Genomic DNA, 24890 nt, shown 5'->3' on the forward strand with positions numbered 1-24890 from the left:
CTCTCTCTCTCGTTAGGGGAGGAGCGCTGTCTGTCTGTCCCTCACATGGCCGTCGGCAGAAACGCCATGGCCCCATAATCCCCCTCTCCATGCTGTCATTAGTAACAACTGGCTCCTCCAGGAAAGCAGAACACTCAGGGTCACGACAAATACACAGATTTACAAGGCTAGCACAGGAGAATGTCAGAGCATTATGTCTTACTATAAGGAACACGGTAGTAACTGGGATTAACAATGAAATCATAAGGGGGTTGTGTTTGTGGGTTTTTTTGTGCTCGCTGCCACACTGTCAATATAACCAGCCATGATGTTATGGTTTGGTTTTATAGTTTTAGCTCTAAGTTGTTTTAGGACTGAAGTCTCATATGGGTATATGAGAGAGGTAACATGTTTAGGTAATCCTGGCCAAGAATCTCACCAACAGATGACCCCCTCACACTGAAAATAATCCCTGTCCTTAGAAAAGCAAACCCCAGAGCGGAGCGAAGTGGTAGCCTACAGATACAGCAGAGGATGAAGGCCTTAACGTTCCGCTGTGTGGCGGTGCTGTCAGAGCCAAGACATATGGAGGGCTCTTTATTTGCAGACTGTGAAATTGGCTATGAGAAAAAACAATTTCCACCTTCTCATCTCCACTGAAACACTTTGCAGCATACTCTCACTGGATGTTCTGTAAACATATGTATTTATTCACCTATTGCAGACCACATTTCAATAAGACGTGTCTTTAATTCGCTTTCAGACATGTTGATAATAGGGTCCATTTATCAAACATAACTTCAGCTGCGTTTTGGTGGGAGGGTGGAGGTGGGGAGGCAGGGGGTTCTACAAACAAGACTCAGAGAGAATGGAAGCCAGAGGGGAGGGTGGAGGTGGGGGGTTCTACAGAGAGAATGGAAGCCGGAGGGGGTGGAGGTGGGGGGTTCTACAGAGAGAATGGAAGCCGGAGGGGAGAGTGGAGGTAGTGGGTTCTACAGATAGAATGAAAGCCTGAGCGGAGGGTGGAGGTAGGGGGTTCTACAGAGAGAATGGAAGCCCGAGGGGAGGGTGGAGGTAGGGGGTCTTCTGCACAGATTCTGTCAGACCTGGGCCCTGACAGTAAATCTCAGTAAGACAAAAATAATGGTGTTCCAAAAAAGGTCCAGTTGCCAGGACCACGAATACAAATTCCATCTAGACACCGTTGCCCTAGAGCACACAAAAAACGACACATACCTCGGCCTAAACATCAGCAACACAGGTAACTTCCACAAAGCTGTGAACGATCTGAGAGACGAGGCAAGAAGGGCCTTCTATGCCATCAAAAGGAACATAAAATTCGACATACCAATTAGGATCTGGCTAAAAATACTTGAATCAGTTATAGAACCCATTGCCCTTTATGGTTGTAAGGTCTGGGGTCCGCTCACCAACCAAGAATTCACGAAATGGGACAAACACCAAATTCAGAATTCTGCAAAAATATCCTCCCTGTACAACGTAAAACACCAAAAAATGCATGCAGAGCAGAATTAGGCCGATACCCGATAATGATCTAAATCCAGAAAAGAGCCGTTCAATTCTACAACCACCTAAAAGGAAGCGATTCCCAAACCTTCCATAACAAAGCCATCACCTACAGAGAGATGAACCTGGAGAAGAGCCCCCTAAGCAAGCTGGTCCTGGGGCTCTGTTCACAAACACAAACAGACCCCACAGAGCCCCAGGACAGCAACACAATTAGACCCAACCAAATCATGAGAAAACAAAAAGATAATTACTTGACACATTGGGAAGAATTAACAAAAAAAACAGAGCAAACTAGAATGCTATTTGGCCCTAAACAGAGAGTACACAGTGGCAGAATGCCTGACCACTGTGACTGACCCAAACTTAAGGAAATCTTTGACTATGTACAGACTCCGTGAGCATAGCCTTGCTATTGAGAAAGGCCACCATAGGCAGACCTGGCTCTCAAGCGAAGACAGGCTATGTGCACACTGCCCACAAAATGAGGTGGAAACTGAGCTGCACTTCATAACCTCCTGCCAAATGTATGACCATATTAGAGACACATATTTCCCTCAGATTACACAGACCCACAAAGAATTCGAAAACAAATCCAATTTGGATAAACTCCCTTATCTACTGGGTGAAATACCACAGTGTGCCACCACAGCAGCAAAATTTGTGACCTGTTACCACAAGAAAAGGGCAACCAGTGAAGAACAAACACCATTGTAAATACAACCCATATTTATGTTTATTTATTTTCCCTTTTGTACTTTAACTATTTGCACATTGTAACAACACTGTATATATACATAATATGACATTTCAAATGTCTTTATTCTTTTGGAACTTCTGAGTGTAATGTTTACTGTTAATATTTATTGTTTATTTCACTTTTGTTTACTATCTACTTCACTTGCATTGGCAATGTTAACATATGTTTCCCATGCCAATAAAGCCCTTAAATTAAAATTGAGAGAGAGAGAAAAAAAAAAAAAAAGAAAGAAAGAGAGAACGAGAGAAAGAAAGAGAGAAAGAAAGAAAGAGTGTGTGTGTCTGGTTTGTGCATGCTGTTGTCAGGAGGGCCTGGTCTAGGAGCTCCACCAGAGAGTTACTGAGGAGAGTTACTAAGACCCATGTGTGGAGCATGTGCAGGCCACATCACCCCCCGTCCCCCACTACACTCCCTTCCCCTAACTTTGACCCCGCATGTGAGGGTACTTTCCAACATTCACAAGTTAATCCAAATAATGTTACTTTGTGGTGCACATATTGTAGTTTTCTGACTATATTTGGAAATAGAGAGATATAGTCAACCCAAACCCCAGTTCCTTCTCCCTGCTACCTGACCCCCCAGATACCAGGGACAGAGACAGAGACAGAGAGGGAGAGTGAAGATTCTTACCCTGTACAGCTGAGTTCTCCTGCTGGCTGCCGTTATGCTCCGGCTCAACCTCTGGTATCACTGCCTCTGTAATGGAACACAACCATCAGTTAAGACTACTACTTCTTACCTATCTATCCAGACAGTCTCTGCAGGAACCACATATACCAGGTGGAGAAGAAATTATGTCCAAGATACAAATGATGTTTTAAGTAGGGGGGTGCTATCTGAGATGGTACGGAAATAGAAGTTAGATTTAGCTCGATTTAGTCTGCAAACATCACGAGAAGTGGCCTGATTGTTCACACAATAATGTATTAGTCCCAACAACATCAGATGAAAGGAAACCCAAAGCATTTCTTCTAATAAATCCATGTTTAATCAGCCTTGGAAATAATTGCTCTGCCCACTGAAATGTTTACAGATGTGTTGCTCTGGATTCCTTCTTTTTTTCCTTCTCTGCTCCTGGTAAAATATTCAGAAATAAACAACTGAAAACGAGGAAGCTATCGAAAAACAGTTTACTGTTTTAAGCGTTTGAATTTACAACGTTTATGATAAGTATCTGTATCCATTTCCTCTCAGGGTAACAATGCTAATGCACTGGAAGTGATAACGGCTAGGACCGCTGCGCTGACGACATGAAACTAAATATCTGTGTTGCTTTCACAAAGAAGATGGAGGACAACAAGAATAAAAAAAGAGATGGAAGGGAAATGAGAGAGGGAGATGAAAAGAGTAGGACAATAAAATAGGAACAGGATGAGAAGAGAGGAAGAATATAATACAATAAGTATGGAGGAGAGGAGGAGAGGAGGAGGAGGAGGAGGAGGAGGAGAGGAGAGGAGAGGAGAGGAGAGGAGAGGAGAGGAGAGGAGAGGAGAGGAGAGGAGAGGAGAGGAGAGGAGAGGAGAGGAGAGGAGAGGAGAGGACAGGAGAGGAGGATAGGAGAGGAGAGGAGAGGGAGAGAGGAGAGGAGAGGAGAGGAGAGGAGGAGAGGAGAGGAGAGGAGGGAGGAGAGGGAGGAGAGGAGAGAGAGGAGAGGAGAGGAGAGGAGAGGAGGAGGACAGGAGGAGGAGAGGAGAGGAGGACAGGAGGAGGAGAGGAGGAGGAGAGGAGAGGAGGACAGGAGGAGGATAGGAGGAGGAGAGGAGAGGAGGACAGGAGGATGACAGGAGGAGGATAGGAGGAGGAGAGGAGAGGAGGACAGGAGGAGGAGAGGAGGATGGGAAAGTAGGGAGTATGGAGGAGAGGAGGAGAGGAGGAGAGAGTATTATGGGGGAAAGGAGGAGAGTTGAAGAGGAATAGAGGTTATTATGGAGGAGAGGAGGATAGGATATTATGGAGGAGAGGAGGAGAGGAGGAGAGCAGGAGAGTTAAAGAGGAGGAGGATGTTTGGGGAGTATGGAGGCCTACCGTTGAGACTCATACGGAGGTTCTCTGGGGAGGTGACCGTTTTGAGGGCCTGCTCCACCTGCTCACGACGCTTGGACTCAAACTCCAGAGCCTCCTGCAGTTTCCTCTTAGCCTTCTTCTCCTTCTTCAGACGCTTCTGGATGGTGACTGCACAGGGACAGAGGGAGGGAGAAGGGGAGAGAGCCAGTGAGTTGACAAGCTCACCGAAACTGAGGCAAACTGAGAAAACCCTTTGTATCTGTGAATCTCTAGTGCTGTCTCTCAGACCCACTACTAGAACCACTACCACAGATGAACCAGCCCAAGCCAGAGCTGGCTGCTAGGCTGTCTCCAGTTTGAAGCTCTTGGGGGTGCCCATTCTCCTGATATTAACAGCATGTTCCTACAGCACCATACAGCAGCACCCACTCTGCCCTGTCTAACCCAGAGCTCTAATTACACACAGCTGATTGGTCAAATCATCACTTTACTGCCTCTCCATTAAAATATAAATTTGAATAAAATGCAATGTGATAACAGTCAAGGCTAATAGACTATCAAAGTGTCTGTAAATATTGTTGGAGTTGTTACCGAGGCGACTAATTGCCTTAATTTCTTGGCTGGGGTTGAAGATGCACAACTTAAATCTAAATCCGCCACCAATGTATGCCAAGCCCAGTAAAGATGCAAGCACATATTCCTTTGACTGGATTTTTATTTACTGTATGTGTGTATTCCACAGGAGGTTGATGGCACCTTAATTGGGGAGGACGGGCTCTCTCTCTCTCTCACACACACACTCACTCTCTTTCCTCGTTGTCTGTCTGTCTGTCTGTCTGTCTGTCTGTCTGTCTGTCTGTCTGTCTGTCTGTCTGTCTGTCAGTCAGACACACACACACTCTTCCTCTCTCTCTCTCCTACCTCGGCTGTGCAGTTCGGAGGAGAGCTGTCTCTCCAGACTCTCTCTAATCTCTCTCTCTCTGTACAGCTCCATCTTGAGCTCCTTCCTCTGCTGCTGGACCTGTTTCTCCTGCACACGGGTGTTGTCCACTGCTACCTTCAGCAGGCCCTGCGCCGCCCGAGGGACACAGAGAAGAACACAGCACTTTAACCTTTAACTCCAGGGCTAACAACTAGAGCACCATAACACACACACACACACACACACACACACACACACACACACACACACACACACACACACACACACACACACACACACACACACACACACACACACACACACACACACACACACACACACACAGAGACAAACACCCTACAGCAGCACTCACTCATGCCAGTACCAATATCCCATAACACAAAGAGTGTGTCTGTACCTGGATGTTGGTGAGCAGAGTCTCCACAGAGTTGAGTCCGTCAGCGAAGAGGAAGGGGGCGGGGAAACCTGGAGGCAGGGTCTGTCCTCCCAGGGGTATCTTCTCAAAGCCTGGCTTCATCATGGGCAGGGCCAGCTGAGCTTCGTCTGCTCAACACAAAAACAAAATAGACCTGGGTTTACAACCAGCTTTATCACACGTAATTGGGGCCGTTCAAATAAAACTGCTGTACAAACACACATTCACTCACATTCACAGGGGCATATGAACAGTTTAATAAAGCTGAAGGCATTGTTGATGGTAGACAGTGGAAGCAGCAGAGAGAGCAGCAGCATGTGAAGAGGAAGTGAGACCAGGCTGAGGGACTGTATGTCCTGTACAGCCTCTCTCTGAAGAGTGGTCCATCTATACGGAGCAAAGTGCAAAACCCAGATCAGAGCAGAGTATCACAACGGAGACAGCTATTGAACAGCATGGAGCATCGTATGTTATCTTCCCACAGCCCTCTCTCCCTTTCCTCCTACCCCTCTCCTCCCATCCCTCCCCCCTCTCCTCTCCTCCCATCCCTCCCTCCCCATCCCTCCCCCTCTCCTCTCCTCTCCTCTCCTCTCCTCTCCTCTCCTCCCATTCCTACCCCCTCTCCTCTCCTCTCCTCTCCTCTCCACCCATCCCTCCCTCCCCCACCCACAGAGGGAACGACAGGACTGCGGTCCAGGGGTAAATAGACAGAAGCCTGAGAGTGTCTGGAGCCATGATTCACCCAGATAATCTGGCTCTGAGATGACACCAGCCATCCCGGCATCCCGGCGCAAGACAAATAGGACAGCCAGGGTGGGAATTGTGATGACAGTGTATCACGGGTCACATCGATTTCCCGCTGTGCTCCCAGGCTGGCCAGATAACCCTGCACTCCATTCTGCCCATTGTTCATATTCCACCTGTCCCACAAGCAATACATTTCCCCCTGTACTGGAAATGGCATTAAAGTAAACAGAGGGAAAGAGAGAGAGAGAGAGATAAAGAGAGAGAGATAAAGAGAGAGAGAGAGAGAGAGAGAGAGAGAGAGAGAGAGAGAGAGAGAGAGAGAGAGAGAGAGAGAGAGAGAAGTATCCCTCCAACGGTTTGACAGTCTGTGATTAAGTTTTTCGTACCGACTGAAAGTGGCTCGCAGATCAAGGTCACACAGATACAGTATGAAGAGGAGAGAAGGAGTGTGTGTGTCTGTATGTGTGTTTGTTAAGAGAGACAGATATAGAGAGATATAGGGAGAGAGCAGGGGAGAGAGAGATAGAGATACAGTGGGGAAAAAAAGTATTTAGTCAGCCACCAATTGTGCAAGTTCTCCCACTTAAAAAGATGAGAGAGGCCTGTAATTTTCATCATAGGTACACGTCAACTATGACAGACAAAATGAGGGAAAAAAATCCAGAAAATCACATTGTAGGATTTTTAATGAATTTATTTGCAAATGATGGTGGAAAATAAGTATTTGGTCAATAACAAAAGTTTCTCAATACTTTGTTATATACCCTTTGTTGGCAATGACACAGGTCAAACGTTTTCTGTAAGTCTTCACAAGGTTTTCACACACTGTTGCTGGTATTTTGGCCCATTCCTCCATGCAGATCTCCTCTAGAGCAGTGATGTTTTGGGGCTGTCGCTGGGCAACACAGACTTTCAACTCCCTCCAAAGATTTTCTATGGGGTTGAGATCTGGAGACTGGCTAGGCCACTCCAGGACCTTGAAATGCTTCTTACGAAGCCACTCCTTCGTTTCCCGGGCGGTGTGTTTGAGATCATTGTCATGCTGAAAGACCCAGCCACGTTTCATCTTCAATGCCCTTGCTGATGGAAGGAGGTTTTCACTCAAAATCTCACGATACATGGCCCCATTCATTCTTTCCTTTACACGGATCAGTCGTCCTGGTCCCTTTGCAGAAAAACAGCCCCAAAGCATGATGTTTCCACCCCCCATGCTCCACAGTAGGTATGGTGTTCTTTGGATGCAACTCAGCATTCTTTGTCCTCCAAACACGACAAGTTGAGTTTTTACCAAAAAGTTCTATTTTGGTTTCATCTGACCATATGACATTCTCCCAATCCTCTTCTGGATAATCCAAATGCACTCTAGCAAACTTCAGAAGGGCCTGGACATGTACTGGCTTAAGCAGGGGGACACGTCTCGCACTGCAGGATTTGAGTCCCTGGCGGCATAGTGTGTTACTGATGGTAGGCTTTGTTACTTTGGTCCCAGCTCTCTGCAGGACATTCACTAGGTCCCCCTGTGTTGTTCTGGGATTTTTGCTCACCGTTCTTGTGATCATTTTGACCCCACAGGGTGAGATCTTGCGTGGAGCCCCAGATCGAGGGAGATTATCAGTGGTCTTGTATGTCTTCCATTTCCTAATAATTGCTCCCACAGTTGATTTCTTCAAACCAAGCTGCTTACCTATTGCAGATTCAGTCTTCCCAGCCTGGTGCAGGTCTACAATTTTGTTTCTGGTGTCCTTTGACAGTTCTTTGGTCTTGGCCATAGTGGAGTTTGGAGTGTGACTGTTTGAGGTTGTGGACAGGTGTCTTTTATACTGATAACAAGTTCAAACAGGTGCCATTAATACAGGTAACGTGTGGGGGACAGAGGAGCCTCTTAAACAAGAAGTTACAGGTCTGTGAGAGCCAGAAATCTTGCTTGTTTGTAGGTGACCAAATACTTATTTTCCACCATAATTTGCAAATAAATTCATTAAAAATCCTACAATGTGATTTTCTGGATTTTTTTTTCTCAATTTGTCTGTCATAGTTGACGTGTACCTATGATGAAAATTACAGGCCTCTCTCATCTTTTTAAGTGGGAGAACTTGCACAATTGGTGGCTGACTAAATACTTTCTTTCCCCACTGTATATAGGGAGAAAACAGGGGAAAGGAGAGAGGAAAGAGTGAGAGAGAGAGAGAGAACGAGAGAGAGGTGTGAGGTGAATCATTAGATAAACTGAGAATCAGTTCCCATCTTTGGTCTATGTAAAGGACCTGGTCAGAGGCTCTCTCCCCCCTGCCCTCCTCCCCCATCCTCACCCCCACCCCTCTAACGATGATAAACAGCTCACCTGCACCCATGTCACAGAGCCTCTCTGGTCCCATGCATTAAGAAAGGGCCGGGGGTTACTCCTAAAAACAGCCCTGTACTCTACTGTTTGCCCCTCCCTCCCCCCTCCCTCCCTCCCTCCCTCCCTCCACTAGGCTCTACACACCTAATTGCTACTTTCTTTTAAACGACAGATTTATCTTGCTGCTGCTGCTGATACCACACAATTCAATTCATTTTATTCCATGGGCAAAGAGGGGGAGAGGGCTGGCCCGTGACATTTACAAAGTGCCCTGGTTCTGTCTCAGGTCACTGTAATGTGCACAAGTAATGATGCAGGGTGTATATGCCGCCTACAGTGTTCTCTGTGCATACGACGTGCGTGTGTGTCCCCAACAGGCCACCTGGAGAACATGATCAGCGTTCAGCCTGACTGTGCTGTAGCATGAGAGAGGTGTGAAACAGCTACTGTGCTGAAGGGAAATGGAATCGCCACACTTGACTGGGAGGACCTTGTTGAACCAATGACATGTCTTCAGAACCCTCCTATTGAACCAATGACATGTCTTTAGAACCCTCCACTGTCCAATGAAATGTCTTCAGAACCCTCCACTGTCCAATGACGTCTTCAGAACCCTCCACTGTCCAATTACATGTCTTCAGAACCCTCCACTTAACCAATGAAACCTCCACTCCTCCCCCTCTGAACACAAAACAGAGCTAAAATAAATAAATAAATAAACAAACAGAAGGGAAGTGCTGTTTCCTTTCAACCGACCGCAAGAATCAATCAATTATTGAACAATCAGGCCTTTTATTTGCTACCCCTAAAAATAAAGACAATGTACTGTTTCTGAAGAGAAAAAAAAAACTAGGTTTCAGAGGTTTTAACAAAAGGAGAGCTATTTGAAATCCATCAACTCTCAATGCAAAACTCTCAGCTCTCAGCAGAAAGAGGTCAACAACTGAAATGTGAAAGGGAAGCGAAAAGGTGTTGTGCTTCAGAAGACTGATGTGTTTACTTGATACTAGCTCTTAGAGCCGTCCCAGTGACAGTGGCGCTGTAAGGACTTTGTCATATATAGAATGTCTGCTCTGTCCCAGATGTGAATGAAACATTACTGACTGTGTGTGTGTCTACAGCACCACTGACAACCTTCCTCCGCCAGTCTTACCAGAAGTGGTTCCTCCATCCATGCCTCCATATGGGCGAACAGATGCCCAGGCAATGACAGGCATGGAGGAGAAAATCCTAAAAATAATCTACAGCAATATCCCATCTACACACTCTCTATACTCCCAGCAGCACCTTCTCGCCGACTCCCCGGGTGCTGTTTGACTCCCCGGGTGCTGTTTGACTCCATGTGTGTGTAGCAGCGCTGTCTGCTGAATATTCAATAGGAGCCAATTAGAGGGTGATTTAGGCACATGGGTACCATGTGATTGTCAGACCTAAACAAATGTCAGGGAGAGAGAGAGAGAGAGAGAGAGAGAGAGAGAGAGAGAGAGAGAGAGAGAGAGAGAGAGAGAGAGAGAGAGAGAGAGAGAGAGAGAGAGAGGGAGAGAGAGAGAGAGAGAGGGAGAGGGAGAGGGAGAGAGAGAGAGAGGCCTCACTGGCAGCATTTACATAGGATCAAGGAAGGTAAATAATTATAATGACGACCAGGTTCGATATCAAAAGGAATACAGAAAAGGATTAATTAGGGTTTGGGAATTTTCATGTCAGGTACATATTTACACATTTTGGTACATGTGTTAATTATATCAAATTTATAATAATGACACTAGCAGGACGCAGGATACTTAGTGTTAGAACAGATGACCCACATCCCTGGCCTTCCCCACCATCCTCTGCTGCTCTGTAGGCTGCACTGGGCCCTTTCTAGCAGTACACTCTGCACTGGGCCCTTTCTAGCAGCACACTCTGCACTGGGCCCTTTCTAGCAGCACACTCTGCACTGGGCCCTTTCTAGCAGTACACTCTGCACTGGGCCCTTTCTAGCAGTACACTCTGCACTGGGCCCTTTCTAGCAGTACACTCTGCACTGGGCCCTTTCTAAAGCAGTACACTCTGCACTGGGCCCTTTCTAGCAGTACACTCGGCACTGGGCCCTTTCTAGCAGTACACTGCACTGGGCCCTTTCTAGCAGTACACTCTGCACTGGGCCCTTTCTAGCAGTACACTCTGCACTGGGCCCTTTCTAGCAGTACACTCTGCACTGGGCCCTTTCTAGCAGTACACTCTGCACTGGGCCCTTTCTAGCAGTACACTCTGCATTGGGCCCTTTCTAAAGCAGTACACTCTGCATTGGGCCCTTTCTAGCAGTACACTCTGCACTGGGCCCTTTCTAAAGCAGTACACTCTGCCCTTTCTAAAGCAGTACACTCTGCACTGGGCCCTTTCTAAAGCAGTACACTCTGCCCTTTCTAAAGCAGTACACTCTGCACTGGGCCCTTTCTAGCAGTACACTCTGCACTGGGCCCTTTCTAGCAGTACACTCTGCCCTTTCTAAAGCAGTACACTCTGCACTGGGCCCTTTCTAAAGCAGTACACTCTGCCCTTTCTAAAGCAGTACACTCTGCACTGGGCCCTTTCTAGCAGTACACTCTGCACTGGGCCCTTTCTAGCAGTACACTCTGCACTGGGCCCTTTCTAGCAGTACACTCTGCCCTTTCTAAAGCAGTACACTCTGCACTGGGCCCTTTCTAAAGCAGTACACTCTGCCCTTTCTAAAGCAGTACACTCTGCACTGGGCCCTTTCTAGCAGTACACTCTGCACTGGGCCCTTTCTAGCAGTACACTCTGCACTGGGCCCTTTCTAAAGCAGTACACTCTGCACTGGGCCCTTTCTAAAGCAGTACACTCTGCACTGGGCCCTTTCTAGCAGTACACTCTGCACTGGGCCCTTCTAGCAGTACACTCTGCACTGGGCCCTTTCTAGCAGTACACTCTGCCCTTTCTAAAGCAGTACACTCTGCACTGGGCCCTTTCTAAAGCAGTACACTCTGCCCTTTCTAAAGCAGTACACTCTGCACTTGGCCCTTTCTAGCAGTACACTCTGCACTGGGCCCTTTCTAGCAGTACACTCTGCACTGGGCCCTTTCTAGCAGTACACTCTGCACTGGGCCCTTTCTAAAGCAGTACACTCTGCACTGGGCCCTTTCTAAAGCAGTACACTCTGCATTGGGCCCTTTCTAAAGCAGTACACTCTGCACTGGGCCCTTTCTAAAGCAGTACACTCTGCACTGGGCCCTTTCTAAAGCAGTACACTCTGCACTGGGCCCTTTCTAAAGCAGTACACTCTGCACTGGGCCCTTTCTAAAGCAGTACACTCTGCACTGGGCCCTTTCTAGCAGTACACTCTGCACTGGGCCCTTTCTAGCAGTACACTCTACACTGGGCCCTTTCTAAAGCAGTACACTCTGCACTGGGCCCTTTCTAAAGCAGTACACTCTACACTGGGCCCTTTCTAGCAGTACACTCTGCAGCCTTCCACTGTCTGGTTTGGAGCATTACTGCCAACCACATCTGCATTTGCTGTGCCCATCTTCCATCCAAATAATAAAACATTGTCTTGTAAAGTAAACCTGCCTCCTTGTCCCTTCTTTCTCTCTGATCATCACCTTATCTCAATGGCACCCTCTTTCACTCTGATCATCAGCTTATCTCAATGGCACCCTCTTTCACTCTGATCATCAGCTTATCTCAATGGCACCCTCTTTCACTCTGATCATCAGCTTATCTCAATGGCACCCTCTTTCTCTCTGATCATCAGCTTATCTCAATGGCACCCTCTTTCACTCTGATCATCACCTTATCTCAATGGCACCTTCTTTCTATGATCATCAGCTTATCTCAATGGCACCCTCTTTCACTCTGATCATCAGCTTATGTCAATGGCACCCTCTTTCACTCTGATCATCAGCTTATCTCAATGACACCTTCTTTCTATGATCATCAGCTTATCTCAATGGCACCCTCTTTCACTCTGATCATCAGCTTATGTCAATGGCACCCTCTTTCACTCTGATCATCAGCTTATCTCAATGGCACCCTCTTTCACTCTGATCATCAGCTTATCTCAATGGCACCCTCTTTCACTCTGATCATCACCTTATCTCAATGGCACCCTCTTTCACTCTGATCATCAGCATATCTCAATGGCACCCTCTTTCACTCTGATCATCACCTTATCTCAATGGCACCCTCTTTCACTCTGATCATCAGCTTATCTCAATGGCACCCTCTTTCACGCTGATCATCACCTTATCTCAATGGCACCCTCTTTCACTCTGATCATCACCTTATCTCAATGGCACCCTCTTTCACTCTGATCATCACCTTATCTCAATGGCACCCTCTTTCACGCTGATCATCACCTTATCTCAATGGCACCCTCTTTCACTCTGATCATCACCTTATCTCAATGGCACCCCCTGTGCCTCCCTCCTCTTCTTCCCATAACGTGTAATCACCAGGCAACAGCACCCTTCATGCTCCTGTCCAGCACAGAGGCTCCACTGTGTTTCACTGGGCTAGTTGGGAGCTGGGGTGGTGGGTTGTCTGTCTTTATGTGGACTGATAACTGCACATAGATATGGATCTCTTCCCTGCCAATGATCTATTTATTCCCAACAAGATGGCAGGTTTTGACAACAGGCACCCAGGGAGCCATAAAGCTCTGGGAACCAACTGTCTTCATGGTATGTATAATGCTCTCAGAGAAACACTCCAACAAAACAGGACTCTGTGAGTACTGGCAGGAGGAAGAGACTCTGCTCTGATTAACACACACAAACACACAAACACACACACACACACACACACACACAATCACACACACACACACAATCACACACACACACACACACACACACACACACACACACACACACACACACACACACACACACACACACACACACACACACACACACACACACACACACACACACACACACACACACCTGCTGCTGCTGGAGCCTTTACTGTTCTGGAACCAGAACTGGATGTTCAAACACGCACACTACAGCAGTGGGACATCAGAATGTCAGCTATGTCTGCTATTGCCAATTACCAATTAGGAAGAGATGTGAGTTGTATAAAAGAGACATTTTACAAATCTGGTGTTAGTAAAATACACTATATATACAAAAGTATGTGGACACCCCTTCAAATTAGTGGATTTGGCTATTTCAGCCGCACCCGTTGCTGACAGGTGTATAAATCGAGCACACAGCCATACAATCTCCATTGACAAACATTGGCAGTAGAATGGTCTTACTGAAGAGCTCAGTGACTTTCAACGTGGCACCATCATAGGATGCCACCTTGCCAACAAGTTAGTTTGACAAATTTCTACCCTGCTAGAGCTGCCCCGGTCAACTGTAAGTGCTGTTATTGTGAAGTGGAAACGTCTAGGAGCAACAACGGCTCAGCCGCGAAGTGGTAGGCCTCACAAGCTCACAGAACGAGACCGGTGAGTGCTGAAGTGCGTAAAAATCGACTGTCCTCGGTTGCAACACTCACTACCGAGTTCCAAACTGCCTATGGAAGCAACGTCAGCACAATAACTTTTCGTCGGAAGCTTCATGAAATGGGTTTCCATGGCCGAGCAGCCACACACAAGCCTAAGATCACCATGCGCAATACCAAGAGTCGGCTGGAGTGGTGTAAAGCTCGCCGCCATTGGATTCTGGAGCAGTGGAAACACGTTCTCTGGAGTGATGAATCACGTACAACGGACAAATCTGGGTTTGGAGGATGCCAGGAGAACGCTACCTGCCCCAATGCATAGTGCCAACTGTAAAGTTTGGTGGAGGAGGAATAATGTTCTGGGGTTGTTTTTCATGGTTTGGGCTAGGCGCCTTAGTTCCAGTGAAGGGAAATCTTAACGCTACACCATACAATGACATTCTAGACGATTCTTTGCTTCCAACTTTGTGTCAACAGTTTGAGGAAGGCCCTTTCCTGTTACAGCATGACAATGCCCCCGTACACAAAGTGAGGTCCATACAGAAATGGTTTGTCGAGATCGGTGTGGAAGAACTTGACTGGCCTGCACAGAACCCTGACCTCAACCCCATCGAACACCTTTGGGATGAATTGGACGCTGACTGCAAGCCAGGCCTAATCGCCCAACATCAGCAATGTTCCAACATCTAGTGGAAAGCCTTCCCAGAAGAGTGGAGGCTGTTATAGCAGCAAACGGGGGACCAACTCCATATTAATGCCCATGATTTTGGAATGAGATGTTCGTCGAGCAGGTGTCCACATACTTTTGGTCATTTAGTGTAAGTCTGCCAAAACGAAGCTGGAAGTGAATTGATATGTGTAATGCAGTCTTCTATATTCCATATTATACATAAAAACATGTACAAGACAGTTTTCAAGGAAGTGCCATGACAACTGTGTGACATGCCCCTTCTGTGGGTGCAGCACCCTTATGACCAGGTATGAGCTCTACCTCCCCCCCACATCCCCATGTTGTCCCCCAGGGGTCTAACCTATTAATCTACTCCACTACTCCCAAATAATCCTGAGGGCCACTTTCCCTCTGACTTTAAACAAGACAAGACCCCTGAACGACAGGCTGGATTGAGAACATTGAAAACAGGCTCACAACGGAAGAAGGACATACACACAAAGTGGAGGTGAACTTAACGAGCTTAACCAAGTCAAGAAGGAACGGCCAATGTTCATTATTTTCCGAAGATGAAAGCATCACAATAAAAGTTAAACTAAAGAACAGGGCCGGGGAAGTGTGCGTGGGGGTCCGTTTATAATATTTTAACAGCCATACATGGAAATCGACGTATACTAAATTGCTACAGCACTAAAGATAGAGAATTGAAGGAATGTAAATTAATGCTGAGTGCCGTCTGTGAGCTGCAGTCTGGCCCATAAAGCTGGCACTGCATTGATCTCTGCCCTGAAGGTAGCTAGGTAGCGTTCTGCTAGGTAAGGACTGCTTTAAACGCACACAGCACACTGCTGTGCCTAACATCACAGAGCATATACACTGAGTATAAAAAAACATTCTGTTTCCATGACATAGACTGACCAGGTGAAAGCTATGATCCCTTAGTCATGTCACTTGTTAAATCCACTTCAATCAGTGTAGATGAAAGGGAGGAGACCGGTTAAAGAAGGATTTTTAAGCCTTGAGACAATTGAGACATGGATTGTGTATGTGTGCCATTCAGAGAGTGAATGGACAAGACAAAAGTATGGTAGTAGGTGCCAGGCGGACCGGTTTGTATCAAGAACTGCAACACTGCTGGGTTTTTCATGCTCAACAGTTTCCTGTGTGTATCAAGAATGACCCACCACCCAAAGGACATCCAGCCACCTTAACACAACTGTGGGAAGCATTGGAGTCAACATGGGCCAGCATCCATGTGGAACGCTTTCAACACATTGTAGAGTCCATGCCCCGAAAAATTGATGCTGTTCTGAGGGCAAAATGGTGGGTGCAACTCAACATTAGGAAGGTGTTCCTAATGTTTGGTATACTCAGTGTATGTATCCATTACATTAATGGAAAAATATTGATTTAAGGAAAGGTTCGGACTAATTCACAGAACTCACGTGGAAATTCCCACTTCAAAACCTGTGTCCGATGAGAAAAAAGGGGGAAATGGCAGGTAAATCCATAACTAAACACATTCAAAGGGATGAGAGGCTCTGCATGTTTTCTTGCTTAATGCTCCAACCTCTTCAGATAATGAATATTCTTACATCAAATAACCTTAATGAGGTATCTCTTCCCCCAATTAGCCTTTGAGTGGTGATATGAGCAATATTAAGAGGAATACTGGGTCAACACTTCTGCAATTCTCTGGACCAGGATAAATTAAGAGCTGCAGGTATCCTCGGGGAGAGGGAGAGAGAGAGAGCAAGAGAGGGGGGGTGAGAGAGGGAGGGGGTGGGGTGAGAGAGGGAGGGAGGTGGGGTGAGAGAGAGGGAGGTGGGGGGTGAGAGAGAGAGGGAGGTGGGAGGGAGGGAGAGAGAGAGGGAGGTGGGAGGGAGAGATGGAGGTAGGGGTGAGAGAGAGAGGGAGGTGGGAGGGAGGGAGAGAGAGAGAGGGAGGTGGGAGGGAGAGATGGAGGTAGGGGGTGAGAGAGAGAGGGAGGTGGGAGGGAGAGAGGGGGAGGTGGGAGGGAGAGAGGGGGAGGTGGGAGGTGGGAGGGAGAGAGAGGGAGGTGGGGATGAGAGAGAGGGAGGTGGGGGGTGAGAGAGAGGGAGGTGGGAGGGAGAGAGAGGGAGTTGGGAGGGAGAGAGAGGGAGGTGGGAGGGAGAGAGGGAGGTAGGGGTGAGAGAGAGAGGGAGGTGGGAGGGAGCGAGGGGGAGGTGGGAGGGAGAGAGGGGGAGGTGGGAGGGGGGAGGGAGAGAGAGGGAGGTGGGGATGAGAGAGAGGGAGGTGGGGGTGAGAGAGAGGGAGGTGGGAGGGAGAGAGAGGGAGTTGGGAGGGAGAGAGAGGGAGGTGGGAGGGAGGGAGAGAGAGAGAGGGAGGTGGGAGGGAGAGATGGAGGTAGGGGTGAGAGAGAGAGGGAGGTGGGAGGGAGAGAGGGGGAGGTGGGAGGGAGAGAGGGGGAGGTGGGAGGTGGGAGGGAGAGAGAGGGAGGTGGGGGGTGAGAGAGAGGGAGGTGGGAAGGAGAGAGAGGGAGTTGGGAGGGAGAGAGAGGGAGGTGGGGGGTGAGAGAGAGGGAGGTGGGAGGGAGAGAGAGGGAGTTGGGAGGGAGAGAGAGGGAGGTTGTTCATTATTTTGGAACTTCTGAGTGTAATGTTTACTGTTAATTTGTAGTGTTTATTTACTCTCTACTTCACTTGCTTTGGCAATGTTAACATACGTTTCCCATGCCAATAAAGCCCTTAAATTGAAAGTGAATTGAATTGAGAGAGAGAGCGAGGGAGAGAGAAGGGAAGGGAGAGAGAGGGTCATTACTTCTGTTCAGGAATTCACACAACATCATTAATAGTTTATTCCTAGAGGTTGGAAATGGGCATTGATTATACAGTGGGGGAAAAAAGTATTTAGTCAGCCACCAATTGTGCAAGTTCTCCCACTTAAAAAGATGAGAGAGGCCTGTAATTTTCATCATAGGTACACGTCAACTATGACAGAAAAAATGAGATATTTTTTCTCCAGAAAATCACATTGTAGGATTTTTAATGAATTTATTTGCAAATTATGGTGGAAAATAAGTATTTGGTCAATAACAAAAGTTTCTCAATACTTTGTTATATACCCTTTGTTGGCAATGACACAGGACAAACGTTTTCTGTAAGTCTTCACAAGGTTTTCACACACTGTTGCTGGTATTTTGGCCCATTCCTCCATGCAGATCTCCTCTAGAGCAGTGATGTTTTGTATCTGTCGCTGGGCAACAAAGACTTTCAACTCCCTCCAAAGATTGTCTATGGGGTTGAGATCTGGAGACTGGCTAGGCCACTCCAGGACCTTGAAATGCTTCTTACGAAGCCACTCCTTCGTTGCCCGGGCGGTGTGTTTGGGATCATTGTCATGCTGAAAGACCCAGCCACGTTTCATCTTCAATGCCCTTGCTGATGGAAGGAGGTTTTCACTCAAAATCTCATGATACATGGCCCCATTCATTCTTTCCTTTACACGGATCAGTCGTCCTGGTCCCTTTGCAGAAAAACAGCCCCAAAGCATGATGTTTCCACCCCCATGCTTCACAGTAGGTACCAGTCTCCTGAGTGGCGCAGTGGTCTAAGGCGCAGTGGTCTAAGGCACTGCATCGCAGTGCTAACTGTGCCACTAGAGATCCTGGTTCGAATCCAGGCTCTGTCGCAGCCGGCCGCGACCAGGAGACTCATGGGCGGCGCACAATTGGCCCAGCGTCGTCCAGGGTAGGGGAGGGAATGGCCGGCAGGGATGTAGCTCAGTTGATAGAACATGGCATTTGCAACGCCAGGGTTGTGGTTTCGATTCCCACGGGGGGCCAGTATAAAAAAATATGTATTCACTAACTGTAAGTCGCTCTGGATAAGAGCGTCTACTAAAATGTAAAATGTAAATGTGTTCTTTGGATGCAACTCAGCATTCTTTGTCCTCCAAACACGACGAGTTGAGTTTTTACCAAAAAGTTATATTTTGGTTTCATCTGACCATATGACATTCTCCCAATCCTCCTCTGGATCATCCAAATGCACTCTAGCAAACTTCAGACGGGCCTGGACATGTACTGGCTTAAGCAGGGGGACACGTCTGGCACTGCAGGATTTGAGTCCCTGGCGGCGTAGTGTGTTACTGATGGTAGGCTTTGTTACTTTGGTCACAGCTCTCTGCAGGTCATTCACTAGGTCCCCCCGTGTGGTTCTGGGATTTTTGTGATCATTTTGACCCCACGGGGTGAGATCTTGCATGGAGCCCCAGATCGAGGGAGATTATCAGTGGTCTTGTATGTCTTCCATTTCCTAATAATTGCTCCCACAGTTGATTTCTTCAAACCAAGCTGCTTACCTATTGCAGATTCAGTCTTCCCAGCCTGGTGCAGGTCTACAATTTTGTTTCTGGTGTCCTTTGACAGCTCTTTGGTCTTGGCCATAGTGGAGTTTGGAGTGTGACTGTTTGAGGTTGTGGACAGGTGTCCTTTATACTGATAACAAGTTCAAACAGGTGCCATTAATACAGGTAACGAGTGGAGGACAGAGAAGCCTCTTAAATAAGAAGTTATAGGTCTGTGAGAGCCTGAAATCTTGCTTGTTTGTAGGTGACCAAATACTTATTTTCCACCATAATTTGCAAATAAATTCATTAAAAATCCTACAATGTGATTTTCTGGAATTTTTTTCTCAATTTGTCTGTCATAGTTGACGTGTACCTATGATGAAAATTACAGGCCTCTCTCATCTTTTTAAGTGGGAGAACTTGCACAATTGGTGGCTGACTAAATACTTGTTTTCCCCACTGTATATCCCACACAAAAATCATTTTAACATCAATTTCAGACTCTTTCATACTGTAACATATCTATCCAAACTCTCTGCAGTGGGTATGTGTCCAAGCCGCAGTGGCCTAGGTAGGGAATGGCTGGCAAAACCATGGTCCCCTGGCTGGGATGCACTATGGTCCCCTGGCTGGCAGCATCATGGTCCCCTGGCTGGGATGCACTATGGTTCCCTGGCTGGGATGCACTATGGTCCCCTGGCTGGGATGCACTATGGTCCCCTGGCTGGCAGCACCATGGTTCCCTGGCTGGGATGGCTGGGAGCACCATGGTCCCCTGGCTGGGAGCACCATGGTCCCCTGGCTGGGAGCACCATGGTCCCCTGGCTGGGAGAACTATGGTCCTCTGGCTGGCAGCACCATAGTCCCCTGGCTGGGATGCACTATGCGTGTGGGAGTGTGAGAAACGGCAGGCTGCCTTGACACTAACACTGCCAACTCTATCTTCCTGCCTGGATGCCTCACCTGGACACAGAGAGAGAACACATCCCAGGTACAGTAACAAGTTCAGTCTGAGTGGGTACCCACCCACTGATCTACCCCCAGAACCAGAGCAGAACCACAGCACCTGTCTGCCCCCTCCCCTCTGACAGGAATGAGTGGGCTAATTTATTACCCAGCCACTCAACCAAGAGTGCTGGTGAGTCGGGTGACTTTCAATCACTAACAACCTCGCCCTAAATTAACCAACGATTGTAAATGGCTCACTCTTCCATTCACAAACACAGACATCTGTGTTCTGAAGGCATAGCGCATCTTGAGACAGAGAAGCAGAGATGATGATGTGTGTGTGTGTGTGTGTGTGTGTGTGTGTGTGTGTGTGTGTACAGTAACTGGCTACTAAGGAGGCCCACAGCATAAAGCTGGAGTTTAATTAAACCATCACAAAGTCACTTAGAACAGCAATCAGCCTAATCATCAAAAAGGGCCTTCAAAGCCGCCCGCGCGGATGGTCCCTTCTGCACATTACAGGGAAGTGTTCCCACATATACAACTGGGCCCCAACAAGAAAAGAGGACAGAGAGCTTAAAGAAAAATGTAAAGCAGCGAGGGCTTATGACACATATTTATTTATTTATCCTTTGCGTTCGCAAAGAATAACCACATCTGTAGCCAAGAAGTTAAGAAGCTATCTGTTTCTGAAACGCGGCCAAGCCGACGCAGTTAAAGTACAGACGACTACTTACTCCTGGCATTTTTTCTTACTTTTCCTCCCCCCAGTGAAGGGGCTCTTTGAATTTGTTTTGACTGATTTACCAGTTCGCTTATCTCAAAGGGCAAAACAATGCTGCACATTTCTATCAGAAATCATTACAGGCCATTTCAAATAATTTCCGCACAGCTAATTTCATAATGGCACAGGGAAACATTGATTGTAACCAGATGCCTCCTATCAGCCTTGTGGTAAACTGACTGCAGCAATTACAGAGCATAGGTCCTGAGTCCAATGTGCTCTTTACTGAAGCCTTCCCGCTACGGCCCATTCAGCCTGCACTAACATAACACACCACAACACAACTAGGGTTGCAAAGCTACCGGTCATTTACAAAAGTTACTGGAATCTTCAATATTTTTTATAATTAACAAAAAATCTATGGCAATCCATCGTAATTTAAGTAATTTATACTTGAATATTTAAAAAAATAAATGTATTCATATATAGCATTAATTTTTTTAGATCTGTGTCCATATTGTCCATTCGTTTCTAGTAGATAGACCATATGGTTCAGGAGAAAATAGGCAACAATGGCGCTATTTACTTTTTTCACAATTGGCACAAATACATATTGACATAGTAAAATATTTCATGCCGAATCCCTCATATTAAACACCAATGGTATGGTTATAATCTGAAGTACCCAAAAGGGCCTCTAGATGTCTTGTGATAGATTACATAAAATCCTTGAAAGATACCCAAATTCTGGTAGTTTACTGGTAAACTTCGAAAGTTTCCAGTAATATACCCTCCCTTTGCAACCCTAATACACCACAACACAACACGACAAACCACAACACAACACAACAACACACACCACAACACACCACAACACACACCACACACACCACACCACAACACACACCACACACACCACACCACAACACACAACAACACACCACAACACACCACACCACACCCATCATCCAGCTAGACCACAGTGCAGCTCTGCTAAGAGCGATAAGAAGTGAATGAGTGTGGTCTCAGTTTCCACTCCTCCCAGGTGGGACACGGCTGTGTATCCTTGGCGCAGGGTTTTTAATCTGATGTACAGGTGGGTATAAACACAGAGCCTGAACCTGCCTGATCTCAGACCACATCTGGACCCTGATACTTCCTGTACATTCACACACAGGGACGTACATCCTGCGTCGTTTCCTTGGACGTGCCAGAAAACAGATCCAGAGCGTGGTTGATAACTGAACGTTTAGCTGTCCTCACGCCAGACATTCCTCTTGACTATAGTAATGCTAAGCTTTTCCTTTAGATACATTTAACCACATACAGTGAGGGAAATAAGTATTGGATCCCCTGCTGATTTTGTACGTTTGCCCACTGACAAAGAAATGATCAGTCTATAATTTTAATGGTAGGTTTATTTGAACAGTGAGAGACAGAATAACAACAACAAAAAATCCAGAGAAACGCATGTCAAAAATGTTATAAATTGATTTGCATTTTCATGAGGGAAATAAGTATTTGACCCCCTCTCAATCAAAGATTTCTGGCTCCCAGGTGTCTTTTATACAGGTAACGAGCTGAGATTTGGAGCACACTCTTAAAGGGAGTGCTCCAAATCTCAGCTTGTTACCTGTATAAAAGACACCTGTCCACAGAAGCAATCAATCAATCAGATTCCAAACTCTCCACCATGGCAAAGACCAAAGAGCTCTCCAAGGATGTCAGGGACAAGATTGTAGACCTACACAAGGCTGGAATGGGCTACAAGACCATCGCCAAGCAGCTTCGTGAGAAGGTGACAACAGTTGGTGCGATTATTTGCAAATGGAAGAAACACAAAAGAACTGTCCATCTCCCTCGGCCTGGGGCTCCATATGCAAGATCTCACCTCGTGGAGTTGCAATGATCATGAGAACGGTGAGGAATCAGCCCAGAACTACACGGGAGGATCTTGTCAATGATCTCAAGGCAGCTGGGACCATAGTCACCAAGAAAACAATTGGCAACACACTACGCCGTGAAGGACTGAAATCCTGCAGCGCCCGCAAGGTCCCCCTGCTCAAGAAAGCACATATACAGGCCCCTCTGAAGTTTGCCAATTAACATCTGAATGATTCAGAGGAGAACTGGGTGCAAGTGTTGTGGTCAGATGAGACCAAAATCCAAAATTGAGCTCTTTGGCATCAACTCAACTCGTCGTGTTTGGAGGAGGAAGAATGCTGCCTATGACCCCAAGAACACCATCCCCACCATCAAACATGGAGGTGGAAACATTATGCTTTGGGGGTGTTTTTCTGCTAAGGGGAAAGGACAACTTCACCGCATCAAAGGGACGATGGACGGGGCCATGTACCGTCAAATCTTGGGTGAGAACCTCCTTCCCTCAGCCTGGGCATTGAAAATGGGTCGCGGATGGGTATTCCAGCATGCCAATGACTCAAAATACACGACCAAGGCAACAAAGGAGTGGCTCAAGAAGAAACACATTAAGGTCCTGGAGTGGCCTAGCCAGTCTCCAGACCTTAATCCCATAGAAAATCTGTGGAGGGAGCTGAAGGTTCGAGTTGCCAAACATCAGCCTCGAAACCTTAATGACTTGGAGAAGATCTGCAAAGAGGAGTGGGACAAAATCCCTCCTGTGATGTGTGCAAACCTGGTGGCCAACTACAAGAAACGTCTGACCTCTGATTGCCAACAAGGGTTTTGCCACGAAGTACTAAGTCATGTTTTGCAGAGGGGTCAAATACTTATTTCCCTCATTAAAATGCAAATCAATTTATAACATTTTTGACATGCGTTTTTCTGGATTTTTTTGTTGTTATTCTGTCTCTCACTGCTCAAATAAACCTACCATTAAAATTATAGACTGATCATGTCTTTGTCAGTGGGCAAACGTACAAAATCAGCAGGGGATCAAATACTTTTTTCCCTCACTGTAGTAATAATGAAACCATCTTTACAGCAGTGCATCCCTCTCTCTGTAGTAAAGTATCACTGTAATTTACCAGCTTATAAGGTAGTATATGCATAGTACAAATATGACACCATGAAATGGAAAGAGACAACCTGACATATAGCCTATACAGAAGATCAGAGGCTGGCTCACAAGGGGACACAGAACAACCATTAACGAAAGGGTGCGAGTATTATAAACAGGAAGAAAACAGGACTAAATACAAAGAAAGTGGGAAAGTTAATCTATGTGGATGTCACAGCCTCTAGGAAATTGTCCAATAATGTTCACAATATGTTGATATCTTGTTTGTATGGAAATGTAAAACTTGTTCAAGATTGGATACAGAACAGTTTCTGGGCTAGAGACTGAATGGAAATGCCTTGCATAAAATAAAATGTAAAAACATTGGTAGCAGTAACCTTAGTGTGGAGCAACCTCCTCCTCTATCCTTCGCTCCTCGTGCTGGCAGAAGAGAGAGAATGAGAGGGAGGGACAGGGGAAAGACCTTGACCCCAACAAACCCCCTTCATCACTGCTCCCTGCTCCCTCCACCACTGCCCTCTGCTCCCTCCATCACTGCTCCCTGCTCCCTCCACCACTGCTCCCTGCTCCCTCCACCACTGCTCCCTGCTCCCTCCATCACTGCTCCCTCCATCACTGCTCCCTGCTCCCTCCACCACTGCCCTCTGCTCCCTCCATCACTGCTCCCTGCTCCCTCCATCACTGCTCCCTCCATCACTGCTCCCTGCTCCCTCCATCACTGCTCCCTCCATCACTGCTCCCTGCTCCCTCCACCACTGCTCCCTGCTCCCTCCATCACTGCTCCCTCCATCACTGCTCCCTGCTCCCTCCATCACTGCTCCCTCCATCACTGCTCCCTGCTCCCTCCACCACTGCTCCCTGCTCCCTCCACCACTGCTCCCTGCTCCCTCCACCACTGCTCCCTGCTCCTTCCACCCCTGCCCTTTGCTCCCTCCACCACTGCTCCCTGCTCCCTCCACCACTGCTCCCTGCTCCCTCCACCACTGCTCCCTGCTCCCTCCACCACTGCTCCCTGCTCCCTCCACCACTGCTCCCTGCTCCCTTC

General features: G+C 47.2%; 1 protein-coding gene across 9 annotated transcripts in view; it reads right to left on the reverse strand.

The window, feature by feature from the left end:
• LOC121542130 (dachshund homolog 2-like) overlaps window positions 1–24890 on the reverse strand; it is a 183069-nt gene that overhangs the window by 4117 nt on the left and 154062 nt on the right. For 7 of the 9 annotated variants that reach the window (XM_041851617.2, XM_041851613.2, XM_041851611.2 and 4 more), the window contains 4 exons: window positions 5611–5756; window positions 5192–5348; window positions 4292–4438; window positions 2897–2962 (listed from right to left, as the gene is read on the reverse strand). In XM_041851617.2, coding sequence (XP_041707551.1) covers window positions 2897–2962; window positions 4292–4438; window positions 5192–5348; window positions 5611–5756 — 516 coding nt within the window. The remainder of the gene's footprint in view (window positions 1–2896; window positions 2963–4291; window positions 4439–5191; window positions 5349–5610; window positions 5757–24890) is intronic. The other 2 variants (XM_041851615.2, XM_041851610.2) reach the window with 1 other exon arrangement.

Source organism: Coregonus clupeaformis, chromosome 27 (genome assembly GCF_020615455.1).
Source record: "Coregonus clupeaformis isolate EN_2021a chromosome 27, ASM2061545v1, whole genome shotgun sequence".
NCBI lineage: Eukaryota > Metazoa > Chordata > Actinopteri > Salmoniformes > Salmonidae > Coregonus > Coregonus clupeaformis.